The 24648-nt window shown below is 37.4% G+C and overlaps 1 protein-coding gene across 4 annotated transcripts in view; it reads left to right on the top strand.

The window, feature by feature from the left end:
* Positions 1-24648, top strand: part of RECK (reversion inducing cysteine rich protein with kazal motifs) — a 67356-nt gene that overhangs the window by 21128 nt on the left and 21580 nt on the right. For 2 of the 4 annotated variants that reach the window (XM_063082164.1, XM_063082163.1), the window contains exons 7-10: positions 14542-14575; positions 16915-17112; positions 19235-19502; positions 21849-22028. In XM_063082164.1, the coding sequence (XP_062938234.1) occupies positions 14542-14575; positions 16915-17112; positions 19235-19502; positions 21849-22028 (680 nt within the window). Of the gene's footprint in view, positions 1-14541; positions 14576-16914; positions 17113-18065; positions 18149-18386; positions 18413-19234; positions 19503-21848; positions 22029-24648 lie in introns of those variants that run through there. The other 2 variants (XM_063082166.1, XM_063082165.1) reach the window with 2 other exon arrangements.

Below are 24648 nucleotides of genomic sequence, written 5' to 3'. Positions count from 1 at the left end.
TTTTTTTGAAATTAGTATTAATTTTAAAGAAATGCCTACGTCTCACTACAAAGTACTTAACTTACAATGTGTTCATAACAAAGCAACTGGTTGTACCCAAGGTTGTGAAGTAGTTTTTATTAGGTTGCTTATCCCCTTTTGCCCCTTTTCCTATCTCTTGACCCATCCAGGTGTCCATTTTTATAAACTACCTCTAATCAGGGAGAAAAGTAATCAAACAAAATCACACTGCTAGTGTGAGTAGCTTCAAACTTTGCTAATGTTTTATGTTTGGGGGGAAAAAACTAAGTTACAAAGCTGTATTAAGTCTGAAGAGCTCTTGTCTCCTAATGGTGGGATTTCAAGCACTGTGGTATCTAGATGGGGGAGATATTAGGGAAGGGGTAGAGAAGGTATTTTATACTATGCAAACGTGTACTGAAGTTTGTCCTTGATATGGGAAAGCTCCTCACTGGGGTCACTTTATTTGGTTTCTAGGACTCCGTTGTTAAATGTGACAGGATGATTGTTTTTCATGTGTAAGGCCATGTAATTAAGGATACTTAAGTGCATATGCCTCATTCATCATTTATATCTAATCATTGGGATTCCTATTGCTTTTAATAGTCTGTGTTCTCTTGAAGAAAAAAAATAGAATAACTCTGTCTTGTCTGCTTCTAGATTATAGTTCTGATTTTTTTTCTTTTTTTAAAGCCTATATCTCTTGATTAACATTTTTAAACTTATTTATCTTTTGTCACTTTGTACTGTTAGCTAAGTTATATCTGTTCCTCTGAAGACAAATTTCCAGGTTAACTGCTGCTCTCCTCTGTTCTTATTGAAAGGAGCCTTGCTCTAGAGAAGCAAAAGATCCTTTTTATATGTTTCTTATCTCTCTCTGCCTTTAAAATGACCAGTTTTAGTTGCTCTTGAACAAAGTGGCTGACTGTAATAATTCCTTCTTTTCCCCCACATGATGTCTGACACTGTCCATCTCCTGTAGCCTGCCCTCCATTATTTTAGTGTGCTTCCTTCTCTTGTCTGGATTTCTGCATTGCCCTAGGAAGTCTGCCAGTATGTGTTGATGAAGGACGGGACAGGAAAGGTAAGAGAGACAAACACTGTCCTATGATAGAAATACTAAGAATAGTTTACTTTTCCCATTCTATTCTCCCTTATTTGGCCTAGAATTAGCAATCATTTTCCAAAGACCTATATGCCAAAAGGATTCTTTTTTATATATTGAAAGCCGACTCAACGAATTAGTCAAGATAATTCAGACTCAGTTTGATTTCTTATATGTTATTTAGGAATTAAAAAAGAGGCTACAGAACCTACAAAGGTGTTCTGTATCATAAACCTCAAATTACAGTCACTGTCATGATCGTTGACGTCTAGTCTAGAGATAATGGTTATTTGTTATAAAATGAATTTGGGTAAATTTAGTGCAATTTTAAGCCTGTTTTTACTGGACTGGTTGTTTATCAACATCAGAATAATTTACAAAACTAGGCTTTTAATATCTTTTCCTTAACACTGGAGTAGTCTCTGGGCTGAACTTCTAGAGGTGTAAGCCATTTCTTTATTCTTTATTTTTTCTAAAAGATGACCGGTAAGGGGATCTTAACCCATGACTTGGTGTTGTCAGCACCACGCTCACCCAGTGAGCAACCGGCCATCCCTATATGGGATCCGAACCCATGGCCTTGGTGTTATCAGCACCACACTCTCCCGAGTGAGCCACGAGCCGGCCCGTAAGCCATTTCTTTATACTTACAGTTTTAGAGGTAGCATTAACCCTGAAGGATGGTTTTGTGTAGTTTGATTAAAGATTCAGAGAATGGGTAAAAATTACATTTGGAGGAGCCAAATTTAATTGGTAAGCTGCTGAAGAGTTCCTTTTGAGGGGATTTCCTAAGAAGTTTATGTAAGTGAATAAAAATTTTGATGCCGTTTAAGATTCTGTTTGGTTCCAACCAACCTAAGATACAAGTTAACCAGTTAAATGTAAAGCATTGTCACATCTGTTCCTTTAGAGTCTGGTTTCTTTCTTATGCAAATCAATACATATTTATTGAATACTAAGGAGTTTTATATATTAGAGCACAAACCTTGGAGTCAGACTTAGGTTAGAATTCTGGTTAAGCTACTTATAGCTTAACTTCACATACTAAAGAATTATGTCTAATTGAGTCAAGCTAATTAAAATACATACCACACACACAGTGCTCAGGGAAATCAGAAAGCAGAGCAAGCATGTTGGAAGTTATCAGGGAAAATTTTGCAAAAGTGAGAGAGGCCTGAACAGATTGGTATGATTTGGGTAATAAGACTTTGTATCAAAGTTATGTTAGCAAAAATATACATGGCCTTTGTAGGGGACAAAGGGAAGATAGGCCTCTTTTGGGTTGAGAATCTGTGCTTGGATAGGCAAAGTGGGACCAGATCCTAGAAAGATGACATTTGGGGGTTCAACCCATTATTAAGTAGAAGGTGATGATGAAGGTTCTGAAAAAGAAGACCAATATAACAAATAACAAAGCTAATTTTTCAGAATGCTGAAACTCTTAGTCGTGTACAGGCTGAGTTTCGGATCTCCCAACCCCCTCTAGTGTAGCTAAAAAGAGATAAGGCCCAGAACTAGGATGATAGCAATAAAGTGCAGTATTCAGGAGTAAATCAGAGACTTGAAAGCAGAATCCATCAACAGGAATTTGTTAGGATGGATTGAATGTAGGAGATGATGTTCAGGGAGATAGAAGAAACAATTGTTTTAAGCCTAGTTTCCTTACATTTGCTATTCTCCTATGCTTGGAGGTACTATTTAGAACTACTCTTTCTGGCAATAGGACAGACTTGGTACCTCTACTAGTCCTCTAGATGAAAACAATTAAAAATGCTAGATTACTTTTCTGCAAAGAAAATATGGAATGCTTGGGCCAAAAACTAAATGAAGACAGGAATCTAGAGAAGTTAAGAGCACAAAAAAGGGAGTAGCCTTGAGGGATTTGCTGAATCAAGTCTCATAGCTTTGTAGCTTCAGGGGACTCAGAAGTCAGGAGATAAATTCTTGGTTCTGATTGAAGGTAAAAAATATAATTGAAGTTCTTTCCCCTTCCCATCAATAAGTTTGGGATCTCAAAGGTACTACACACACCCACAGTTTTAGAGTGATTGAGAAATATGCTCATCTCTTCCCCTTCCAGGGGACTGCAAGGAAAATTGCTTCTCTTAAACTATAATGTTGTCTCAATTGAAAATTCATAGCTATAAGCTGGCCTTACCTTGAGTTTGCAGCCCAAATTCATACTGAGTGTTTATAAAACCTCAAGCTGAAAATTTATTTAAAGTGGTTCTGAAATGGTAGTGGCTCCCAAGTATCTGAGAAAAGCTAACAGAGATCCTCTCTGGAGGAACTGATCTTTATTCTAGGCCTCTTAGTATTTTCACAGATAAAGTTCTAAAGAAAATCAGCAGTTCACAGAAAAGAAATCACAAATTTCACCAGAAAACAAGGTTTATCAAACGAGTCAGCAGGAACAGTGGTAAACAGAATCAGACATGAAGATACTTCAGATATAGAAATTATCAGATGCAGACTATAAAATGTTTAATATGTTTAAGAAATAAAATAGTCCTGAAAATATGAATAGCAAGATACTTGAAAAAGAACTAAAGAGAATTTCCAGAAAAGTATATATTTGAACTAAAAACACAGTGGATAGGTGTTATTGCACATTAGATACATTAAAGAAAGTGAATTGGAAGATAGAACTGAAGAAATTAGGGGCCGGCCCATGGCTCACTTGGGAGAGTGTGGTGCTGATAACACCAAGCCTGCGGGTTCGGATCCCTATATAGGGATGGCCGGTTAGCTCACTTGGGACAGTGTGGTGCTGACAACGCTAAGTGAAAAGTTAAGATCCCCTTACTGGTCATCTTAAAAAAACAAACAAACCCCCCAAAAAACTGAAGAAATTATATGGAAAAGCAGCACAGAGAGACATGAGGCTACAAGATAGTTTGAGACATGAAAGATAAAGTAAGAAAGTCTTCTAATTGGATTACTACAAGAAAAAGAAATAGTATGGGCAGAGGCAGTGTTTAAAGAAGTCCAACAAATCCCCAGCAGGATTTAAAAACAAAACAAAACAAAAACCTACACATTAATAGACATATCTCATAGCCAAAGATCTTAAAAGCAGTCAGAAAAAACAACCAAAAAAATCATTGCCTTCAAAGGAGACCAACAGCTGATTTCCCAGTAGCAACAGAGGAAGCCAAAAGATAGTGGAATGGTACCTAAACTGTTATAAAAGAAAACAGCTATCAACCTAGAATTCTATATCCAGCAAAAGTATTTTTTCAGAAAGAAGGCAAAATTAAGATATCTCCAGACAATAAAAACAGAATTGCCATTACTGGGCCCTTCCTAGAAGTCTTTTTCTAAAGGAAGTTCTCAAAGATCTACTTCAGACAAAATTATTTGATATGCAAAAAGAAATATGAAAATACAAAAGGGGTAAATTAAAACTCACAGATTGTATAAAACAATAATGTATTATCACTGGCGTTTTTTAAAAAGAATTAAAATGCACAGCAGTAATAGCATATACATTGAGAAAGGGGTTTAAAGACATTGAAGTATATTGAGCGTTAGGTCTTTTAATGTAAAGACCCAATCTTAGAGGTAGTTAGGAATACAGGACTAAAGGTAAGGAGAGATATGCCCATAGTCAACCTTGAAGTAACCCTTGAACTTTGAGAGTGAATGAAAGCTCTGTGAAAGAGAGTGAGAGCTGGGTTTTGAAAACTGCTTCTTTAGGGAACTGGAAAACAGGGAGCCAGAAATTGATCTGACACTTCAGAACAGTGTTCAAAATGGAATAAAGTGTTCCCAGAAAAGAGAATTTTCTTTCACTGGAAATGTTCAAGTAAAGACTTACTGGAATCACATATTGTAAAGGGGATTTCTGCAATGGATGGGAGATTTGACTGATGATCTCCCTTCTAACTCTACTGTTCTCTTATTCTGACCAATACTTGAGAAAAGCACTTCCTTCAGTACTGAAGAGTACTTCTTTGAGAATTATACCTGTTTGATTGAGGGTCACCAAGCCCTGGTCTGTAGGAGCTAACAGAATCAACTATTAGCTTGATAACTTCTACATGGACATGTTCAGGTGTCATGGACATGCTCAGTTCTAGGTTCTTTGTGCATTTGTACAGGCTTAGTCTTTGGCCCACCTAGAAATATTGGTTAGGCCACATGGGGTTTATGGATAGGTGATGGTAGAACCGGGGATGATATTCAAAAATACTCAACAGCTGGAGTGACATAGGCACCATCAATCAGAATAGATGCTGACTGTAAACCATAGGTACTGCCATATTAGCACACATTGATTGATTCAAACTAAAGTAAAAAGGAATTCATGTTTTCCATGAGGTGTGAGACCTATAGTGTAGATTGTTTTTGCATAGTCTTTGGTTGGCTATGAACATTTTCTTCTAGCCACCAAAATGGTGATTTTTAAAAAGATTTTGGTTGTTGATAGTTATTTTCTTCTTTGTATGTCAAAATAAACATCATGGAGATGATGTGAGGCTGGTGAATTTCCAGAGACTTCTCAATGACTGTAAAGTGATGAGGTAAATTTTAGTTTGAGGTTCATAAATTCATTTCATTCCTTATCAGACCTTACCTGCCATTCTCTTAATATAATGACCATAAATATAAATACCTTTCCATTTGCTGTGTGAGCTACTGAAGTACAATGCTACAAATCTGCCATCAGACTTTTACATTTTACTCATTTCTTCTTTCTTTCACAGATTCTTCTCTAGGCTTTCCTTTATATTCTATTCAGTAATGTCATTTTTATTTCTCTCTTTTTTTCCTAGCCTTCTGTAGTCCAGTTATTTGATGTTGTTTCATAAGAAAGGTGAGAAAGTATAAAGCAAAGTCAATAGAAGGTATTTTTTTGAGGACTAGCTTTTTTTTTTAATCTAAGGCAGTTAAGTTTTAAATAAACAGTTGCTAATGCAACTAAAATATTGTTCTGCCATGGGGCTTTGGTTCTGTGAAAATGCTAATAAGATAAAGTTAAGATTCTGAGGATGTTAAAGAGACTCTTAGAACTACACGCATGCACACAAAAAAAGCCTTGTGAGTTCCAGGCACAGTTCTGTAAGTACTGCCGACACACTGCATAAGAGAAGTGTGCAGGTATGCTAGATTTTATTTTTGCATATTCACATGGTTCAAAATTCAAAATGGTGTACAAAAAAGGTCTCTTTTCCACCTCTTGTACCACAGCCACCCAGTTCCTAAAGTTACCAGAGATATTTTATGCATATTAAAAGTAAATATGTGTATATAGTACTCCTTTGCCACAAATGGTAGCTTGCCATATATTTTGTTCTGCCCCTGGATGCCATTGTTTGGGGTATATTTATGTATGCCTACACGGACTGTACGGTGTATCCTCAGAAAATGTCACAATAAAATGTTCTGCTTAAAGATTTCTGTGTATCAATTTTATTTTGTTCCTTTTTCTCTCAAATTAACCCTGATTCTAGATATACTACCAGAAGCATAAAGGAAAAAGATGAAAAAATAGCCTAAATCAATTTAGAGATAAGAGGAGCAGGGATGTCAGGACCAACAGGATTCTCTGGACAGCCAGAGGCCTCCTGAACTTCAGTGTGGTCGAATCTGTGCTGCAATGATTCTAATAGAGGAGAGGGAGATGACAGCCTAGGCGGTGAACAGCTGTGTTGTCCCTTACCCAATCAGCTTTTGGGGATTTTAACGCAAAGAATCAGGTGGTACTTTTCCCTGGGCAGAGCCTTCAGGACCTAAATATAAGGTGTTTTAGTTGATTCTTAAGAAACTCCAAGAATTGTTAGGATATAGTAAACAGAAAATTGTGAACAGGAAACTTTGTAAATGGTAAAATATACAGGTATGCTATGTAAGAGTAGATTTGAGCCGTTACCTGCAGCTGATGAGCTCCAAAAAGAGCGAAACCTATTAGGTCCTGCAGTACTGGCTTAAGATAATATAAAACATTATGTTCCACTTGCATGTTGTTTTGTTTTGTCATATTCGTATCGTAGTGTGGGAGGGGAGTAATTCCTGTTTAGTCTCCTTGCTGCTAGTGTATTTCCTCTCCAGCTCATTCTTCTCAGAAGTCACCTGAATGAGATCCCAAAAGGGAAATCTGATCAGGTCAGTAGACTGTGACCTCGTCTAATCTTAATTGGTCAAAGTTTTTCCCGTAGGCAATGTCATCTACTTCTATAGCTTTAATTGCCCCATATGATGACAACTCCAGAATCTAATTTGCTAACCTCTTTTTCTGAGCTCCTGAACCACTATTGGTTATGTGTACTTTTGATGTTCCTTTGGAATAACAAACCAAATTAACCAAAATTGACTGATTTCAAATCAATCAAATTATTGCTTTCCCTACCTTCTCTATCTCCTTTCTTTCATCCTACCCCTACACAACACCATGCAATCATGTGCATGCGCACAGGCACAAACACCCGCCAAAAACAAAAACTTACCTTTTATCTTACATTTCTTTCTTGGTTGTACCAGTACAGTCCTCCCAGGACTAAAAGCCTAAGAGGTATTGTCTACTTTTTCCTCTTTCTCATCACCTCCCACAAATTACTGGCTGTTAAGCCCTAAAGATTTCCCTCTTAAATATATCTTAAATCAGTCTTCTTTCTAGATTCTGTTATTGCCTTAGCTCAGACCTTTATACTACTTTTCAGGACTATTGCAATAGCTGCCAAACTAGTCTTCCTGTATCTAATTTCTACTCTTATCTACTATCTCCACTTCTCCTAGAGTGATCTCTTTAAAGAATAAATTTGATCATATCACTCCTTTCCTTAAAACCCTTCAATGGCTCCCCCATAGAATACAGTTCATGCTCTTCAGCCTAGTATACCAAGCTTTTGATGTAGCCCCTGGCTCTTCCCTCCTTTATACTTCAGCAGCATGCTACTTGTAATTTTCCAGATTGACCATGTTGTTTTATTTGCTAGTTGTATTTATACAAGCTGTTTGTTCTACCTGGAATTCCCTCTTCCCCAATCCCTCTTCCTCATCCAATAGTATACTGGAGCTGGCTTCTACCAGCTAGGGAGAACTGATTGTTAAATATTCAGGAATTTTGCAAGTCAGTGTGTAACTTGAAATCAGTCATGGGTGGGAGTATTTATACCATGAACATCAGGAAATACTACAAATCAGGATCCACCACCATACCAGCTCCCCCCAAATTCTGTAAATCAGAACTCCCTCCCCCTGACTGTCTCCCCCAGAGAAAGCTGGTCCCAGCACTCCACTACCCCTATTCAACTGGTAACCTTTACCTCAAATCTGGCTTAGATGGTACCTCTTTGAAACCTTTCCTGACCATCCCTCTCCTCTCCACACACATAAAATTGATCTTTCTAAACCCTCTGCATGTTTTATTATAATTTGTCACCCTATAGTGTAACTCTATGTTCACATGTCTCTTTTTAATACTAAACTCTGAGTTTCTAGGACAGAGTCCATATAACTGTCTTTGTGTCTGTCATTTATTCATTCACTCAGCATTCATTGAACTGATACACACTGAACCAGTATACTTAATGTGTATCAGGCACTGTTCTCAGAGTTCAGAGATGAAAGGATTTAGCCACTGTCTACAAGAAGCTCATAGTCTAGTTCATGGGAGTAGAGAAATTCAAATAGTCCATTACAATACAGTGAGACAAGTACATTGTTAGAAGTCTATACAAGACCCATTGGAACCCAGAAGGAAAGCCTAGGGTAATGGGGAAGTCTTCCCAGAGCAGGTAAGACTTAAAGGATGAGCAGAAAGTTACTCCCTGTAACTTGGTGCTACAGTCAGTACTCTTATAGATGGATTTTCTTTTTCCACTCTGGACAGCTGAATTATATAAGGTTCTTTGTTTCAGAGTAAATAACAGTTTTATGTGGAAACCCTGTGTAAATGTCTATGAATTTTTTGAGTGAGTTGAGAAAGCACTGAGTACTGTATCTGTTATCACAGTGTTGTATAGTAAACCATCCTAAAACTCCATAGCCTAAAACAGTAACAATTTATTATTTCTCACAAACCTCAGAGCCAGCTAGGCAGCTCTAATCTGGCCAGGCTTAGCTGATGCTGGCCGGGATCACTCTTGCGTCTGCAGTCAGCTGGCAGGTCAGCCCGGGGCTGGCTGGTTTAGGATGCCCTTGGCTAAGTCATCTCAGCTCTCCTCCGTCCCTCAGCTCTCTCTCGTCCTCTAACAGGCTAGCTCAGGCATGTTGCCATGGTGGTGGCAAGACCTTTCCTTCCTTCAAGCTTCTTATGTCCACTAGGCAAAAACAAATCACATGGCTAAGTCCAGAGTTAGTGTGCAAGAAATAGATATAAGGAGATGTGAAAAATTGGGGCCATTACTGCAGTCAATCTGCCACAAGAACATAACACTGTTCTAGGCTCTCTTCTAGACCTTGTGTTTCTCTCCAGATGTTACTTGCCAGTGAATTTGCTTCCAGCTGATTGGATGCTCTGTGGTGATAATGAACCAACTTCTCTGAGCAGTTTAGGCCTATTAATCTCATTTCAGTTTTGGGTGTTCCTTTTTACCCAACTATTGAAATGACATTTGTTATTTGGGAGACTAAAGCATCATTTGTTTGGTGATATCCAGGTTATGATATTAAGCTCCTTTACATATTCTTACTTTTCGACAGTCATAGTATCCACTAGGAAAAAAACACTTTGTAGAGGTTTAAAAACATGTCTGTTTTTAAGGGTCAGTTATTTAACCTCTCTGACTTAGCATTTGATGAGCTGGATTTCTCATAAGAAATGCAAAACTTTAAAGCGGGAAAAATTTCAATCCATCTGTGAAATGCAAACAGATTTTATATTGAGGCCCTAGAAATAGAGCAGCCCCTGTACTTTTAACTAATTAACCTAGTTAAATAGAAAGTATTGGGCATAGAAAGTATTAAATAACAACTTATAAAATATGCCCTTTTTGGTCTTTGTCCAAAAGTGACTGAAATATACAAAATTAAAACATGTATTTTTTTTATGAGATTCATATGATTAGTCTTTGCTTAGTTTTCATCATCCTATCATTGGTGAGAATGGGAGAGGGAGCTGGAGTGGCCAGTAGTAGAAGGGCAGTGGAAAGATAAAGGATCGAAACAACTGGACGAGTAGAGAAATGTTAGAAAGAGGTCACTGAAGAGGAGTGGATGGCTGGTACAGAAAATAAATCTGCAGAGCCAACTTCTGGACTGTAGGTTGGACCAGCAGAGTCTATCTCTCAGGGCTATTCCCCCACAAGGCAAAAGTCAGGGTGTGTGATGAATGACATGGGGTTCTATCAACTTTGATTTCACTCCATCTCTTTGTTTTTCTGCCAGGTTTGCCCACAGGTTACCTGTGGCCGACACTAGATTGAAGGGCTTGTTGCACTTCTCTAAAACCAGTGGGAGTAGGGCAGGGAACTGGTTAATAAAAGCAGCTACCTGGGGAAAGATTTCAGGATCAAAAAATTTTTTTGAGGAAAATAATATTAACCTCAAGAAAATGACTTGTTTTGTTCCACCATATAAGGTGCTGATGTAAAAAATAGGAAACTAGTAACACCAAGGTCAAAGGTTTGGATCCCCATACCCTCCTGCAGCCCCCCAAAAAATGTAGAAAAATGGGGGACTGGTCAAATAGGTTGCTCTATGGATGTATATTTAACCTTGCATTGGCTGCATTCAGAAAAATAATCCAGACTGTTCTTACGGTACAGTGTCGTGGAAGAGCACTGGTGGAGCAGTCTGGGCTCTAGCCCTGGCTCTGCCCTTTGCTTACTGTGTCCATCTGGCTTTCCAGCTGGATAGTGAAGGCTTTTGGATTTGAAGTTCTCTTGGGACCCTGTCAACTCCATTACACAGACTTCGAGTCTTTGAGGTTGGGGTAGATCCTCATCTCAGTACCACTGTGGTTTTGACCTATTCTCAAGTAAGATGAGTAAGATGAGGGAGTTGTTTTATGGAGGCACATTGGGTGTGGTATTTGGTAAGGAGATCAAAAGAGGCTTCAAACAAATGAATATAAACCCTCAGTTACTGCCACCAGATGGTGATCAGACATTTGAAAAACTTAATTGACTAGAGCTGTGGGTGGGGGAGAAAAAAAAAGACTCCAAGATTGCTTAAGAAATGAAGGAAGTATAAGTAAATGCTGGAACTCTGTATGTCTTAAGCCCTGTTAAACTAATCAGCAATAGTATAAGCAGAGAAAAGGCAGAGTTACCTATAGTCAATTTAAGAATCACTCATCACAGTGGGGGTTATGGTCAAAGTCTGTGAAATCATGATGGGTATAACAGAGGATTGATGAATTCATCAAATACCAGTATACTAGAATGAACGAACATTCTTTTTAACCTTAAAATGGTGTTTATTAACACTAAACATGAAAATATAAAGTCTTTTAGTTCAACAAATTCTGGTAAACCTATGTATGAAAGGTCTCTCAATGAACACTAAGTGAAGTGAGAGATGCTTGGGGAACATCTTTGAACTCTGGATGTGATATCAAGGAAAGCAGCTGTGCCCTTTCCTTCCTTCTGCAGGGATTGGCAAACTTTTTCTGTAAAGTGTCAGATAGCAAATATTTTAGGGTTGCAGATCATATGGTCTCTGTTGAGTCTGCCATTGTAGCATGCTTAGAGTGAAGTAGCCATATAAAATATGTAAATGAATGGGTGTGACTGTGTTCCAATAAAGCTTTTTTTAGAAAAACAGGCAGTGAGTAAGACTTGGCTTGTGTGACATAGCTTGCTGACCCCAGTTTGTGAGTGAAAGCTAGTGCGGGGCGTGCCTGGGGTCCTCCTGCAGACCCAGGAGAAGGAGCCAACAGGATTACCCCCGGTGTTGGGACCGAGGGATCTCAGGGAAAAGTGAGCCTGCTGCCCGCCAACCCAGCCCGGTGAAAGAGACACTCAGACGCGACAGGGGTTCTGTCAGGGCAGTTCTACTTTATTGCCATTACACTGCAATTTATATAAGCTAGCAAGTAGGGGCTTTCCATGAACTAACCAATCAATTAAAGGATCATGTGGGCATGCATTTTGTACTAATATGTTGAGCATAGTGATCACGCAGGGTTCACGAGTGCAGAAATACTGGAGGACCAATAAAAACCTTTTGGAGCTATCTTGGGTTAGGCCTCCCCTACTTCCCGCAGGCGCCATCTTCATCCTCCACCCATAGGCACCATGTGGCTCACAGATAATGTTTGCTCCTAAAAATGGGCCCAACAAGCTAGAATTCATTTAAAGGTTCCCCTTTCTAGGCCTCAGTCTCTGGCTTTTGTCAAGGAAGTTGGATTAGATGATCTCTAATGTTTCTCAGGTTTTGTGTCTTTTAGTACCCCTCTCTGAAGCTAAGTGATCCACAAGACTGACTGAGAGTGACATTTCTTTTATTTGTAAGGTCAAATTTTTAAAACTCCAGCTTTAACAAATTTGTAAGTCTCTAAGGCGCAAGGTTTCTCAGGCTTGGCACTATTGACATTTTGATCTGGATAATCCTTTGTTGGGTGTGGGCTATCCTGTGCATTGTAGGATGCTTAGCAGTATCCTTGGTCTCTACCCACTAGATACCAGTAGCATCCCCTCCCCTAGTTGTGACAACCAAAAATGTCTTCAGGCATTGCCAAATGTCCCCTGAGAGGCAGAATCACCCCCAGTTGAGAACCACTGCTCTAGAGACTATAAGAATAACTAGAAGAATACCAATACTGGAAATCAGGCCGTGTGACTCAGGATAGCCACCAAGATAACAAACACATTTCTTCAGGTACAAGATCAAAAAAGGCAAAACTAAAAGGAACACCCAGATTATTAGAAAGAGAAGGGCAATGAGAATTGCCTTCACCCAGTCAAAGCGGGTGGAAAGTTGGTAACACATTACTTTTTTAATATTGATTGAGATCATTTTATGTGTTCCTGAGAGCAGTGAAACCAAGTAGAGAGCTGTGTATAATAGGTAGCTAAACAGTCACCCTAAAACAAGGAAACATGAGTGAAGAGAGAACACTAAAATATTTACTTTTTCACAATGTCTATATTGCTTGACAAGATCTCTAGCAGAAAGAATTTATAGTGGGTGAATTCATTATCCTTTATCTATGACGCCCGAGGGTTTTTTTGTTTTATTTTGTTTTGCTTTAAGTGGACAAATCAAGTGTGGCTTATTCCTACAATGGAATATTATTTAGTGCAGAAAATGAGTGCAGTACAGCCTCATACAACTACATAGGTGGATCTTTGAAGCTAGGTTTTGAATGTCAGTAAAGCTGGTTCTTTAACAAGTTCAGACCACCTCTCTGGCTTGTGATTCAGCTACAATTAAAAGCCAGAATCATCTAAATCAAAGAGGAAGAGTGCACTTAACTTCCATCCACCTTTTATTTATGCCCATATTATTTCTTTTAAGAATTGTTTTTCTTACAATTGTGAGTGATATTAATCATAGCTGACAGGACCTGAATATCCAAATGTCTTTGTATAAGTAGTTTTTCATTTTTGTCTTTTTTGCTTCTGTTTTCCTCTTATTTTCCTTACAATGACTTTAATACAAAGTGATTTTTTCTGAACAGTAACTAAAGCTCTAGAAACACTAATTCTACTCTCAGGCTCTGTTTTTTCTATTTATTTATTTATTTATTTATTTATTTATTTATTTATATTTTTATTTTTATTTATTTATTTTTTTTGGTGGCTGGCTGGTATGGGGGATCTGAGACCTTGACCTTGGTGTTATTAGCACCATGATCTAACCAATTGAGCTAACCAGCCAGCTGTCAGACTTGCTCTGTGACCAGGGGCAGGTCTCTTTCCCCTGCTGAGGAAACGGTTTCTTCATCTGTAAAATGGTAAGGAGATTCTCAAACTCTGATCCCAGGATGGCTACATAAGAACCATCTTTTTTTAAAATTTAGATTTCTGTGCCCCACACTCAGATTCTGATTCTGTAGTCTAGGATAAGGCATGGGAAGCCCTTAACTTTGGCCATGAAGCAAACTTCATGACTTGGATGTTTGCTTCAAACAGCCATGTTTGAGAACAATTAGAGGTGATCTCTAGGATCTTTTCAATTCTAAAATGTAGTGGTTATATGAAGTATGTAAATATCCTTTATTAGATTTTTTTTGGAAAGTTTTTTTATGTCCTGCAAGAAATAATTGAGATTAATACATTGTAGTCCCCACTCACCCCACACACATTGATACAGCTTTACATAAACTTGGTTTGCTTATGGCTGGGGGTGATCATCTTGATCCCCAATATATGTTGGAAGATAGTTTCCCTGTTTCCTTGGTTGGCATTTTTATAGCATCTGTTTTCAGACTTGGACTTAGAGAAGAATTAAATAGTTTGATATCCTGATTTCCATGTAACATAAAGTAGAATAAAATTAGAAATTCTGTCTGGTTGTTAATTTGTTTGTTTTTCTTTAATTTACAGAATGCTCTTTTCAGTTGCATTAGCAGAAATGAAAGTAAGTATTATTGTCAACGGTTATATACAAGCAGTTCAAAGAGGAAAACACAGTTTACAGAACATTAGCTGTACAAATATTGCCAAGACCCTGGCATTATAACTTAGGCTAGGGCCGAGCCCGTGGCGCACTTGGTAGAGTGCTGCGCTGGCAGCGCGGCGACGCTCCCGCCGCGGGTTCGGATCCTATATAGGACTGACCGGTACACTCACTGGCTGAGTGCCGGTCACAAAAAAAAAAAAACGACAAAAAAAAAAAAAAACTTAGGCTAATAAGCCATCTGAGGGAATGTGCACAGCAAGATTCTGATAGGCTCTTTTCTCCGGGTGTTCAGGTCATTCATATATTATAACAATTCCCATGTCCTAATCAAAGATTTACAAAGCAGATACTACAGCTGGATGTGCCAGAGGAAGATCTTGACCCAGTAGATAGGATCACTTTCAGAAGTTAAGCACACCCACATTACACACTGTAAAACTTGCTGAAGGCTGCCTATCAGTTCATTCAGCAGACTTTGATTGAGTACTTGCTCGGTGTGGGGCAGACCCACATCTGTGGGGGACATGACCTGTACACAAGAACTCTGGGACATAGTAGGTTATGAGATAGTGTCACTGACAAAGTGCTGTAAGAGTTCAGAGAAAGGAGGGATCACATGCTGCAGGGTAGCTTAGAGGTAACTTCATGGTGTTGGTAGCTGAGCTGGGCCTTGAAGGATGGCCAAGATGTGAACAATGGAGATGGGAGAGAGGGTATTCCAGGTAAAGAGAACAATGAGAGCAGTTAGAAATGGAAAAACACATCTGAGGAACAAAGATGTATTCAGATTAGTTTGGTGGGGGTATATCCAAGGATAATAAGAAACATTAGCTGTCTGTACTTTATCTTCTATCCTTTCTAACTGGTGCTTAATTCAGGATTTCCTGGATAGTCTCCGGCACGTAATCTTATGTCCTCCAACACTGGTGAGGAAGCCAGCCTGAGGGGGGAATCAGAAGATGGGTGTCTTGTCCTTTCTGTCCTCATCATTCCCCAACACCATCCCCAATTTATCCTCATTGAGGCTTACAGTAATAAATGTAGCCATTCATAATTGTTCTTTGTGATGAAAATTAACTCTTCAGCAATGGGTACAGTAAGTTTGCTAGTAATTGCAAGTCAAAAACAAATGGCGCAGTAGATATGGAACAGTTTCCTGGTCTAGTCTTGTTCTATATCAGTTAGTTCAGTCATAGTTTAGTTAATTTGTGTATGATTTTATCGTTATCATTGTCATTATTTCTGGAAGTCACCTGAATTCTCTGCTCATTGGTATATGGAATTCACCAGAAACCTGATGGGTTCCTCCATATCCATCTCTAATAATTATCAGGGATTTCCTACCTGCCTTTCTCTCAACCTCTTCCTGCCACACCTCTACCCTGGCTCCCTTCAGCTTCCCACAGATCCGCTTAGGCCCCTGTGAAGGTCTCTTGCTCTTCTCCATTATAAATCCCACATCTGCACCCCCAGTGACTCATACAGTCTTACTAGATACTTTAAATGGCAGCCCACTGATACTGATTTTTTTTTAAATACATAAATCTAGAGTCATATTTATTTCAAATGAGTTTTAGTTTTCAGTATTGAAGCAGTTCATATCAATTGTGAGGTGAAGACTATCTCAATTGAGGCATATTTTACAGATGTTCAAACCCTATAGAACTTTTGGGATTTTGTTTCAAGATATACAGTTATACAGTTGACACATTTATTAAGTGATCCTGGTATCTTTTAGTTTTTACTCGTTCTATTTTATAAATGTGAAGCATTTGGGGTTTTGTTTTATTTTGGTTTTGTTTGTTTTGCTTTGCTTTGCTTTGTTTACAAACCTCCACAAATCTAACACCAAAAGAAGCTGTTTCAGTGGTTCTCGACATGGGCACTCTTGGCATTTGGAGAGACAGTTTTGGTTGTGTGAGACTGTTCCGTGCATTGCAGGACATTTAGCAGCCCTGACCACTGTGCACTAAATGCCAACAGTAGTCCCCAAGTCATCATGACAACCAGAAATACAGTACTTCCACGTGCATCCAGACTCTTCCACGGGGGTGGTACTGCTCCTGTGGAGAGCCACTGAACTGTAGACTATAAATTGACGAATAATGGCTTTTTTATACCAGTGAGCACTTGAATGTCCCATGACTATGCCTACATTAGTGCTGATTTTAAGTGTGTGTCTTCTATGGCATAGTTTTATTTCTCAAATTCAGAAAGACATTGTTCAATCATTATGATGATGGTTTAATGTTAACAAAAAGCTGTTTCCATTTCATTGTCATCTTTTTTCCCCATAGTGGGCTCAGTTTGTTGCAGTTATGCAGGTCATCACACAAACTGCCGAGAATACTGTCAAGCCATTTTTCGAACAGATTCTTCTCCTGGTCCATCTCAGATCAAAGCAGTGGAAAATTATTGTGCCTCTATTAGTCCACAATTAATACACTGTGTGAACAATTATACCCAATCTTATCCAATGAGGAACCCCACAGACAGTAAGTAAAAAAGACATATTCCTTTCATTTCAATCTTTGGTAAAAGAGTTTATAAAAAGTAAGTGATACATTCTTATAGAAATCTGCAGTCTGGGTCATTTGGGGAACAGCAGACTTCCTTTGGTGTTTAGATTTGGAAGATTGGACATTATTGTCACAACTAAAAGGTGCCAAGAAAGGTGAGACTGTCAAGGGTATGAGGAAACAGGAATTCTCTATTCTGAGGGTGGGAGAGTTTATTGGTATAGATATTTTGAAGGAAGTTGGGTGATGACCATTAGAATTTCAAATGATCATACCTTTTGATCTAGCAATTCTATTTCTCAGAAATTATTCAGCAAGAAAACTTACAGAAATTTGTGAAAATATTTTGTGTATTGCATGTAAAGGATGTTTACTATAACACTGTTGTATTAGAGAAAATAAAAAATAACCTAAACATCCATTAATAGGGTATCGATTAAGATTGATTAAACAAATTATGATATATAATAAATATATATCATATATTATATATATAATAAATTATGATATATAATAAAAACACTTTACAACCAACAAAAAGAAAGGAATATATTTATATAGAAAGAAGTCCAAGGCTGGCCGGTTAGCTCAGCTGGTTAGAGCACAGTGTTATAACACCAACATCAAGGGTTCTGATCCCCATATTGGATAGCCACCCAAAAAAAAAAAATAATCATCATAGTATTTAGTGATCTATTTATTTAAAAAAAAAAAGAAAGAAAGAAAAGAAAGGAGTTCAAGATATATTAAGCAAAAAGAGAAAAAGAACAAGTTACAGAACTAAGGTATAATGTGATACATTTTTAGTTATATACCTAATTGTTCCACATTATATATTTCTGTTTGAATTTTTACCAGTGAGCAGTTATTACTTTTGTAATAAAAAATCATAAAAATGAGAAGAGAGCCTTATTGTTTTTTTAAATCAGGGTTTCCTAATGAACCTGTACCTTATGGGGGTCCTCAGAGTCTTAGCTTTTTATACATCCTGAAATCCATTTTCTTCATCTAAAGGTTATCAGATTTTGAAGAACTGACTGATTAACCAAACTGACAAAAGACTGATTTATAAGCCAGATGCCAATATTTTGATTTACCCTGGGATGTCAAAAGATTTGTTTTTGTTGTGTGCCTTGTTTGGCCACCATCTAAATCAGAACTCTAAGGCTTTTGACATTCTTTGGTGTGGCTGTGTGGTAGAAATCAGAGGATTAAGTATTTGCCACAAATAGTCTTCATATGTTTTAAAGGCAGATCTGTGTTCTCTGACATTTAAGCTATACAAAAGTGCTGCTGGAGCTAAGCAGATAGCAGCTGAAAACAAAAACAGAGAGAGATTTTAAGGATAGAAGAACAAACATCTCTAATGTCTGTGCTAACACAGAGGAATCTGGAAAAGAAGGCTACAAACTGACATGTTTGAATAGGTTTCTGCTAAAGTCAAAGACACCTGAGAAAATTACTTCAAAGAAACCCTCTCAAATCTTATAGTCTGATTGAAAGTGTTCTTTAATTTTCTCGTTCTTTGTAGAAAATTAAAGGCAGAAGCAAACTGATATCTTGTCAGACTTTGCTATTGTATTATTTAAATTACAACTTACGTTAATTAACATATTTGTGTGTGTGTGTGTGTGTGTGTGCTTATGCTGTCCTGGAATATGAGGAAATATGGTATTTGCATTTGTTGCTATGAGAATTAGTCATCTCTGTCTTGTCAAGAACATAATCCCTTTTAGGTAGTTGTTTCTACCAGGAAATAATTCCAGTTTGATATACAGTACCTTTTATAGGAACATAAAATACCTTTCACATGAGGACTTCTTAGGTTTAGGGTGGCATTTCATTTTTGTAAGGATGGTGCTAAAGATCCCATGATTGGGGATGGTGATGAATTCTGGTAGTAGATACCTTGTCCACCTTTAGCTCCTCATCTACTTGCTATGCTGCAAAGTAATAGAGAGAGAATCTGTTTTCTGCAGATTTGACATATAACATATAAGAGTAGTCATGATTTCTGCTACACTGCCATGTTCTTCTGTTCTGAGCAGTGCATGATATAAAATCAGCTAATTAGGCCACTTATATTCTGAAAATACAGGTTTATATTGCTGTGATAGAGCTGAAGACCATGCTTGCCAAAATGCCTGCAAGAGAATTCTGATGTCTAAGAAAACAGAAATGGAGATTGTTGATGGTCTCATTGAGGGTTGCAAGACCCAGCCCTTGCCTCAAGATCCTCTTTGGCAGTGTTTTCTTGAAAGCTCACAGTCCGTTCACCCTGGAGTCACTGTACACCCTCCTCCTTCTACAGGCCTCGATGGGGCTAAATTGCATTGTTGTTCTAAAGCAAACACTTCAACATGTAGGTCAGTATCTTATTTGCCTTTATTAAAATCAGCAGAAAAATAACATTTTAATTAATAATTTTAAGCCTAGCAAATGTGTGTTATATTCTTGCATGGTGTAGGCTTAGTGTTTAGAAGATATAAAATCTTTCATTCTTTCATCCAGCAAATATTTATTGAGCATTGTATAATGCATTATTTTGTACATTGAGTGCTAAAAGCACTGTGTTTTGGGGTGTGGAGTATTAGCATTGGCAGGGCAATAGGTATTTAAAGGTGACACAATATGGATTCTACCCTCATGGAGATCATTGAGTAAGCTTACAGTTTAGAAGATGTTTTGATCTGACATCTAAGGAATAGTTTCTTTATTAAATTATGATGTTTGAACTTACCCAACCTTTTGTTGTATTGGTGAATAACCAGAGGTAGTATTTATTTATTTATTTATTTATTTTTGTCTTTTTCGTGACCGGCACTCAGCCAGTGAGTGCACCGGCCATTCTTATATAGGATCCGAACCCGCGGTGGGAGCGTCACTGCGCTCCCAGCGCTGCACTCTCCCAAGTGCGCCACGGGCTCGGCCCAGGGGTAGTATTTAAATAGCAGTGTATTGGCATTCACTTGGGTGATAGGCTTAGGGATAGAAAATTAACAATACAAGTATAGGATGGAGGAAACACAGTGTAGAGACAAGAATAAATGGAGATAACTAAGGTCATGACAGAACACAGATGAAATAGAAGTTTGCTTTATTAGAGACATTTTGAGTAAAAAGAGACCACATTACTAGGATTTCCTGAAGTGAATATGAGATACCAGGAGTAAAACTATCTTTCCTCTGATTTCTAAATTAGATGGACTTTAGCAAAAAATTGTACCTGGAAGAGCTTATCAAACTTTACCAAAGATATGAAAAATCTGAAAAATATCCAAAGAAAATTAACAAAAGGGCTTAAGGGGAAATTAAGTCAGCCCTTTAATTAAGGAAATTGGGTTGCTTATAGAAGTTAATAAATGTACAAGTATTTATTGGAGGTATGCTGAATAGTTCTTTGAATGCCCTGAAAGAGTTTATGCCTACGTAAAGTCACTGGAGATTAGAATGGCTATGTACTCCTGGAGAAACTTCAGTAAGAAATGCTGTTTCCTCTCTCTTACAGCATGTAGAGTTTTATAGTCCGCTGAATGCTTTCATTTCCATCAGATTTGATCTTCATAAAACCTCATGAAATAATTGGGGAAGTTTGTGTAATTTCTATTTTACATGTAAGAAAGTAACTCTGAGATGTTAAATAGTCTGTCCAAGGTAAATGTAGGAAATTGAGGACTAGAGAAAGGACTGGTTTCCAAATCAAGATATTTACCGTAACTTGATCTCAGCTTCCTCATCCCCGTAATGTGTAAGCTACATTGGGAGCAGGGACATTGTCTGTTTTATTCACCACTGCATTTTCAGTGCCTCGAACAGGCCCTCACACAAAACAGGCACTAAATAAACGTTGGCAGAATGAATGAAGAAAACATAAAAGCAAAGATAACCACCCCCACAGGGTTTAGAGAGTCAAAATGTAAGCAGAGTGGAGAATTTTTACTTGTGACTTTATATATTTCAATAACATGAAATTTTTGTTTTTTATTTCTTTATAATATGAAATTTTTGTATAATGAACATGTATTACTTTTGTAAATAAAAAATTAAACTAATGAATGTAATGTATGAAAACACTTTGCAGATGGTGCAGATTCTTTTAGCTATATACACACACTTAAGTTGCTTTGTAGTCATCGAGTACTGGAAATAAGAATATCTTGTATTAACTACAATAGTATATAGAAGGCTTGAAATATCTTAAGGAATATAAGTGGCTTTGGGGTAATTTTTCAGGGAGAAATTGGTGAGCCCTGAGTCTATAATGCTTCTTAAAAGAAGTAGGACTATGTCACAGTTTTACTTTTACCTCCTGTGATTGAACATAAATGTAAGAGAATATATCTTTGTGTAGGCAAAACTATGTGCTTCACTTTAAGTAAAGGTAAAAAAGAGAACAGAAAGAGATAGGGGAAATAATTGTGCCAAGAACTAAGGATGTACAAATCCCATAATGGAACATTAAATTTAGCACTGAGCTTTCTAGCAATCATGGCAAAAAGAAAAGAGATGGATGATAAAAGAATACCTAACGATTTTTCATGGAAAAGATAACTTTTTCTGGCTTTAAATTCTAGGAGGTAGTCTTGTTTTTTACACATTTTTTCTTACTTATGTTCCAAAGTATATTGTTCATAGAGTTTGAGTTTTGTGCAAATCACATATTTACTCATTTGGCTCATCTCTATGTTTCTGCATTTGCGCTTTTGTTTCAGGGAACTGTGCACTAAACTTTATAGCATGAGCTGGGGCAATACGCAGAGTTGGCAAGAGTTTGATCGCTTTTGTGAATATAACCCAGTGGAAGTGTCGATGTTGACCTGTTTAGCAGATGTCCGGGAACCTTGCCAGTTGGGCTGTAGAAACCTTACTTACTGTACCAATTTTAACAACAGGTAGGAACAAATTATTATGCATGGAGTGGAAATATTTTATCATTAAGTATCTGGTTTTTAAATAAGTAAAATACCACTTTACTCTGATTTTCTTCCTGCTGGATTAAAAGAAAGTTGTGTTTCTTTATAATTTCATCTTTAAATGGTATTCCATCTGGAAAACTACCTCTGGGAAAGGAAGCACTATTACAAAGTTCCTTCTAATCTAGAGATACCTCAAGCTCCTGGAATTAAAAGAATCTCCTTTGCCTTTGGTCTCCTATCCCTTCTACTAAACAACCAGTAGCAACAATTCATTGCAGAATAAATCATTGTGGACTATTTGGCCATCCAAATGTTCACCTGTGGACAGTTTATTTTGAAGCACCTTTGGATTGGTAGAGGTTCCTGCTTAGTGAGTCTCCTGTTTCATACAAAAATATTTCTTTACAGAAGAAGTTCAAATAGTTGTTTTCCTGATATCAAGTATAGGAGGAAAAACAAGGGGCCAAGAACTGAGCCTTGGAGCATATGCACAATTAATGGCTGAAGAAACAGTGAAGAAAACATATAAGAAGGGCATTCAGAAGCACAGAATGAAAGAACTCCATATAGAAGCCAGAGAGGGAGAGTTCTAAAAAGCAATGGCTGGTTTTGTGAGCTGCAGCTCAGAAATCAAGAAGGGAAAAGGGAAGAGAATCGTTCAGTTGGACCAGAAGGAAGTTCCAGATGTTTTTGTCAGATGATGTTTAGCTAAAGCTAACACCATCCTATCCTTTCTAAAGGATTCAGATTATTACCTTGTATAAGAAAATTGAGATATCTTTACAACTGGTGATGGAGTGTTAGCCAATAATGACCCAGTTTAGAGATTGAATAAATTTGAAATCTGCGAAATGTTTGAAATTAAACTTGAGCACATAGTTCTAGCTTCTGGTAATGGTGGAGTAGCCTGTATCAGAATAACCCCTCTGTCAATACCAATTATGAACTCTGCACAAAATATAAAAGAACAATTGTTTTGAAGGCACTGGAGAGTGGTCAAGTACAGGAGGGGCTACATCTCTTGAAAGATAAAAACCCCACGGAATAGCCACATTTATCTACTTTTTCCTCACAGGCACTCTCAGTCCCCTTTCATGGGGAATAGAGTTCAAGCAGAAAGCAGCCACCTTGGGCTGAGGAGTTAGAGATAAGAGTTTGGGGCTCACAGAGAGGCTGAATATTGAAGGAGAAAATCCCACAAAGGAGAGAACCACAAAAGGAGATGTCTCAAAATCCATATACAAACTCCCCTTAAATCTTTGGCTGGCTACTAAATTGCAGTTGTGCAGGATGAGACTACAAGGAACCCAGGGGAAAATAATAGCTGGCAGGTGAACATAGATTATAGCAGTTACCTTTTCCTGGCAGACATAGTTTGGAATTTCAGTTATGCCAAGTTAGAAGGGCCTAGTAAACACCTGAGCTTTTTTTCACTGAAACCCTATAAGGGCCACACCTTGGGAGTAAAGATTACATCTGAGGACTAAGCAACCCTAACAAAACCTGAAACCATGCCTCCACAAGAATGAGGTATTTGCCAACAATTTAACTGCCTTTTGGAATGAAAACAGCATTCTTCAAAAGAAGGTAACAAAATCTTAAATCCCACAAGGTATCATGCATAATGTCCATTATACAATCAAAAACTACTAGAAATGAGGAAAAAATAGAAAATGTGACCCATGGTCAAGAGAAAAAATAATCATACCCATAGATGACCCAGATACTGGAATTAGCAGATAAGGACTCTAAAGTAATTATGATAAACATGTTAAAGTATCTCCAGGTAAAAATGGATATAGGTGAGGAGATGGGGAGTTTGGAGAGAGATATGGAAGCTCTAAAAAAAGAATCAAATAGAAATTCTAGAACTGAAAAATACAATATATGAAATTAAAAATTTATCAGAGGGAATGTTTTTTCCAAGGAAGGTCATTAAAAATAATAAATACATAAATAAATATTTATTAGTTGGAGGGAATGGAAAGTAGATTAGACACAACAGAAGAAAAAATTAATGACCTTTAAGATGGCTCAATAGAAATTATCTAAACTACAGCACAGGGAGAATAATTGATATAACATCCGTAATCAGAATCCAAAAGAAAAGGAGAGAAAGGAACAGAAAATTATTTGATTAAACATTGGCTGAAATTTTTCCAAATTTGATTAAATACATCAACCCACTTCTTGGGGAAGCTTAGCAAACCCCAAATCAGATAAATACAAAGAAAACCCATACCTAGCACATCGTAGTCAAACTGCTGAAAACCAAAGGTGAAGAGAAATACTAAAAGCAGCCAAAGGGGAAACAAACATATGTTATATATAATAAAATAACAATGAAAATAGCAACTGACCTATCAGTTGAGAATCTTATATTCAGTGAAAATATTCTTCAGAAATTGAAGTGAAATAGATATTTCTAGATTTTTTTAAAGAAATGTTTCTTAATTGATTTAGATATGTTTATACAAAAGTACACATTTGTCAAATCACATCAAACTGTACCCATAAAATCTGTGCATTTTATTTTTGTAAATTATACTTCAATTTAAAAAACTTGGGAACCCAAATTACAGAACAAATGAAGAAG

This window comes from Cynocephalus volans, chromosome 17, assembly GCF_027409185.1.
Source record: "Cynocephalus volans isolate mCynVol1 chromosome 17, mCynVol1.pri, whole genome shotgun sequence".
NCBI classification, from domain to species: Eukaryota; Metazoa; Chordata; class Mammalia; order Dermoptera; family Cynocephalidae; genus Cynocephalus; species Cynocephalus volans.
The sequence above is the reverse complement of the archived record's forward strand: the minus strand, read 5'-3'. Positions and strand labels throughout refer to the sequence as shown.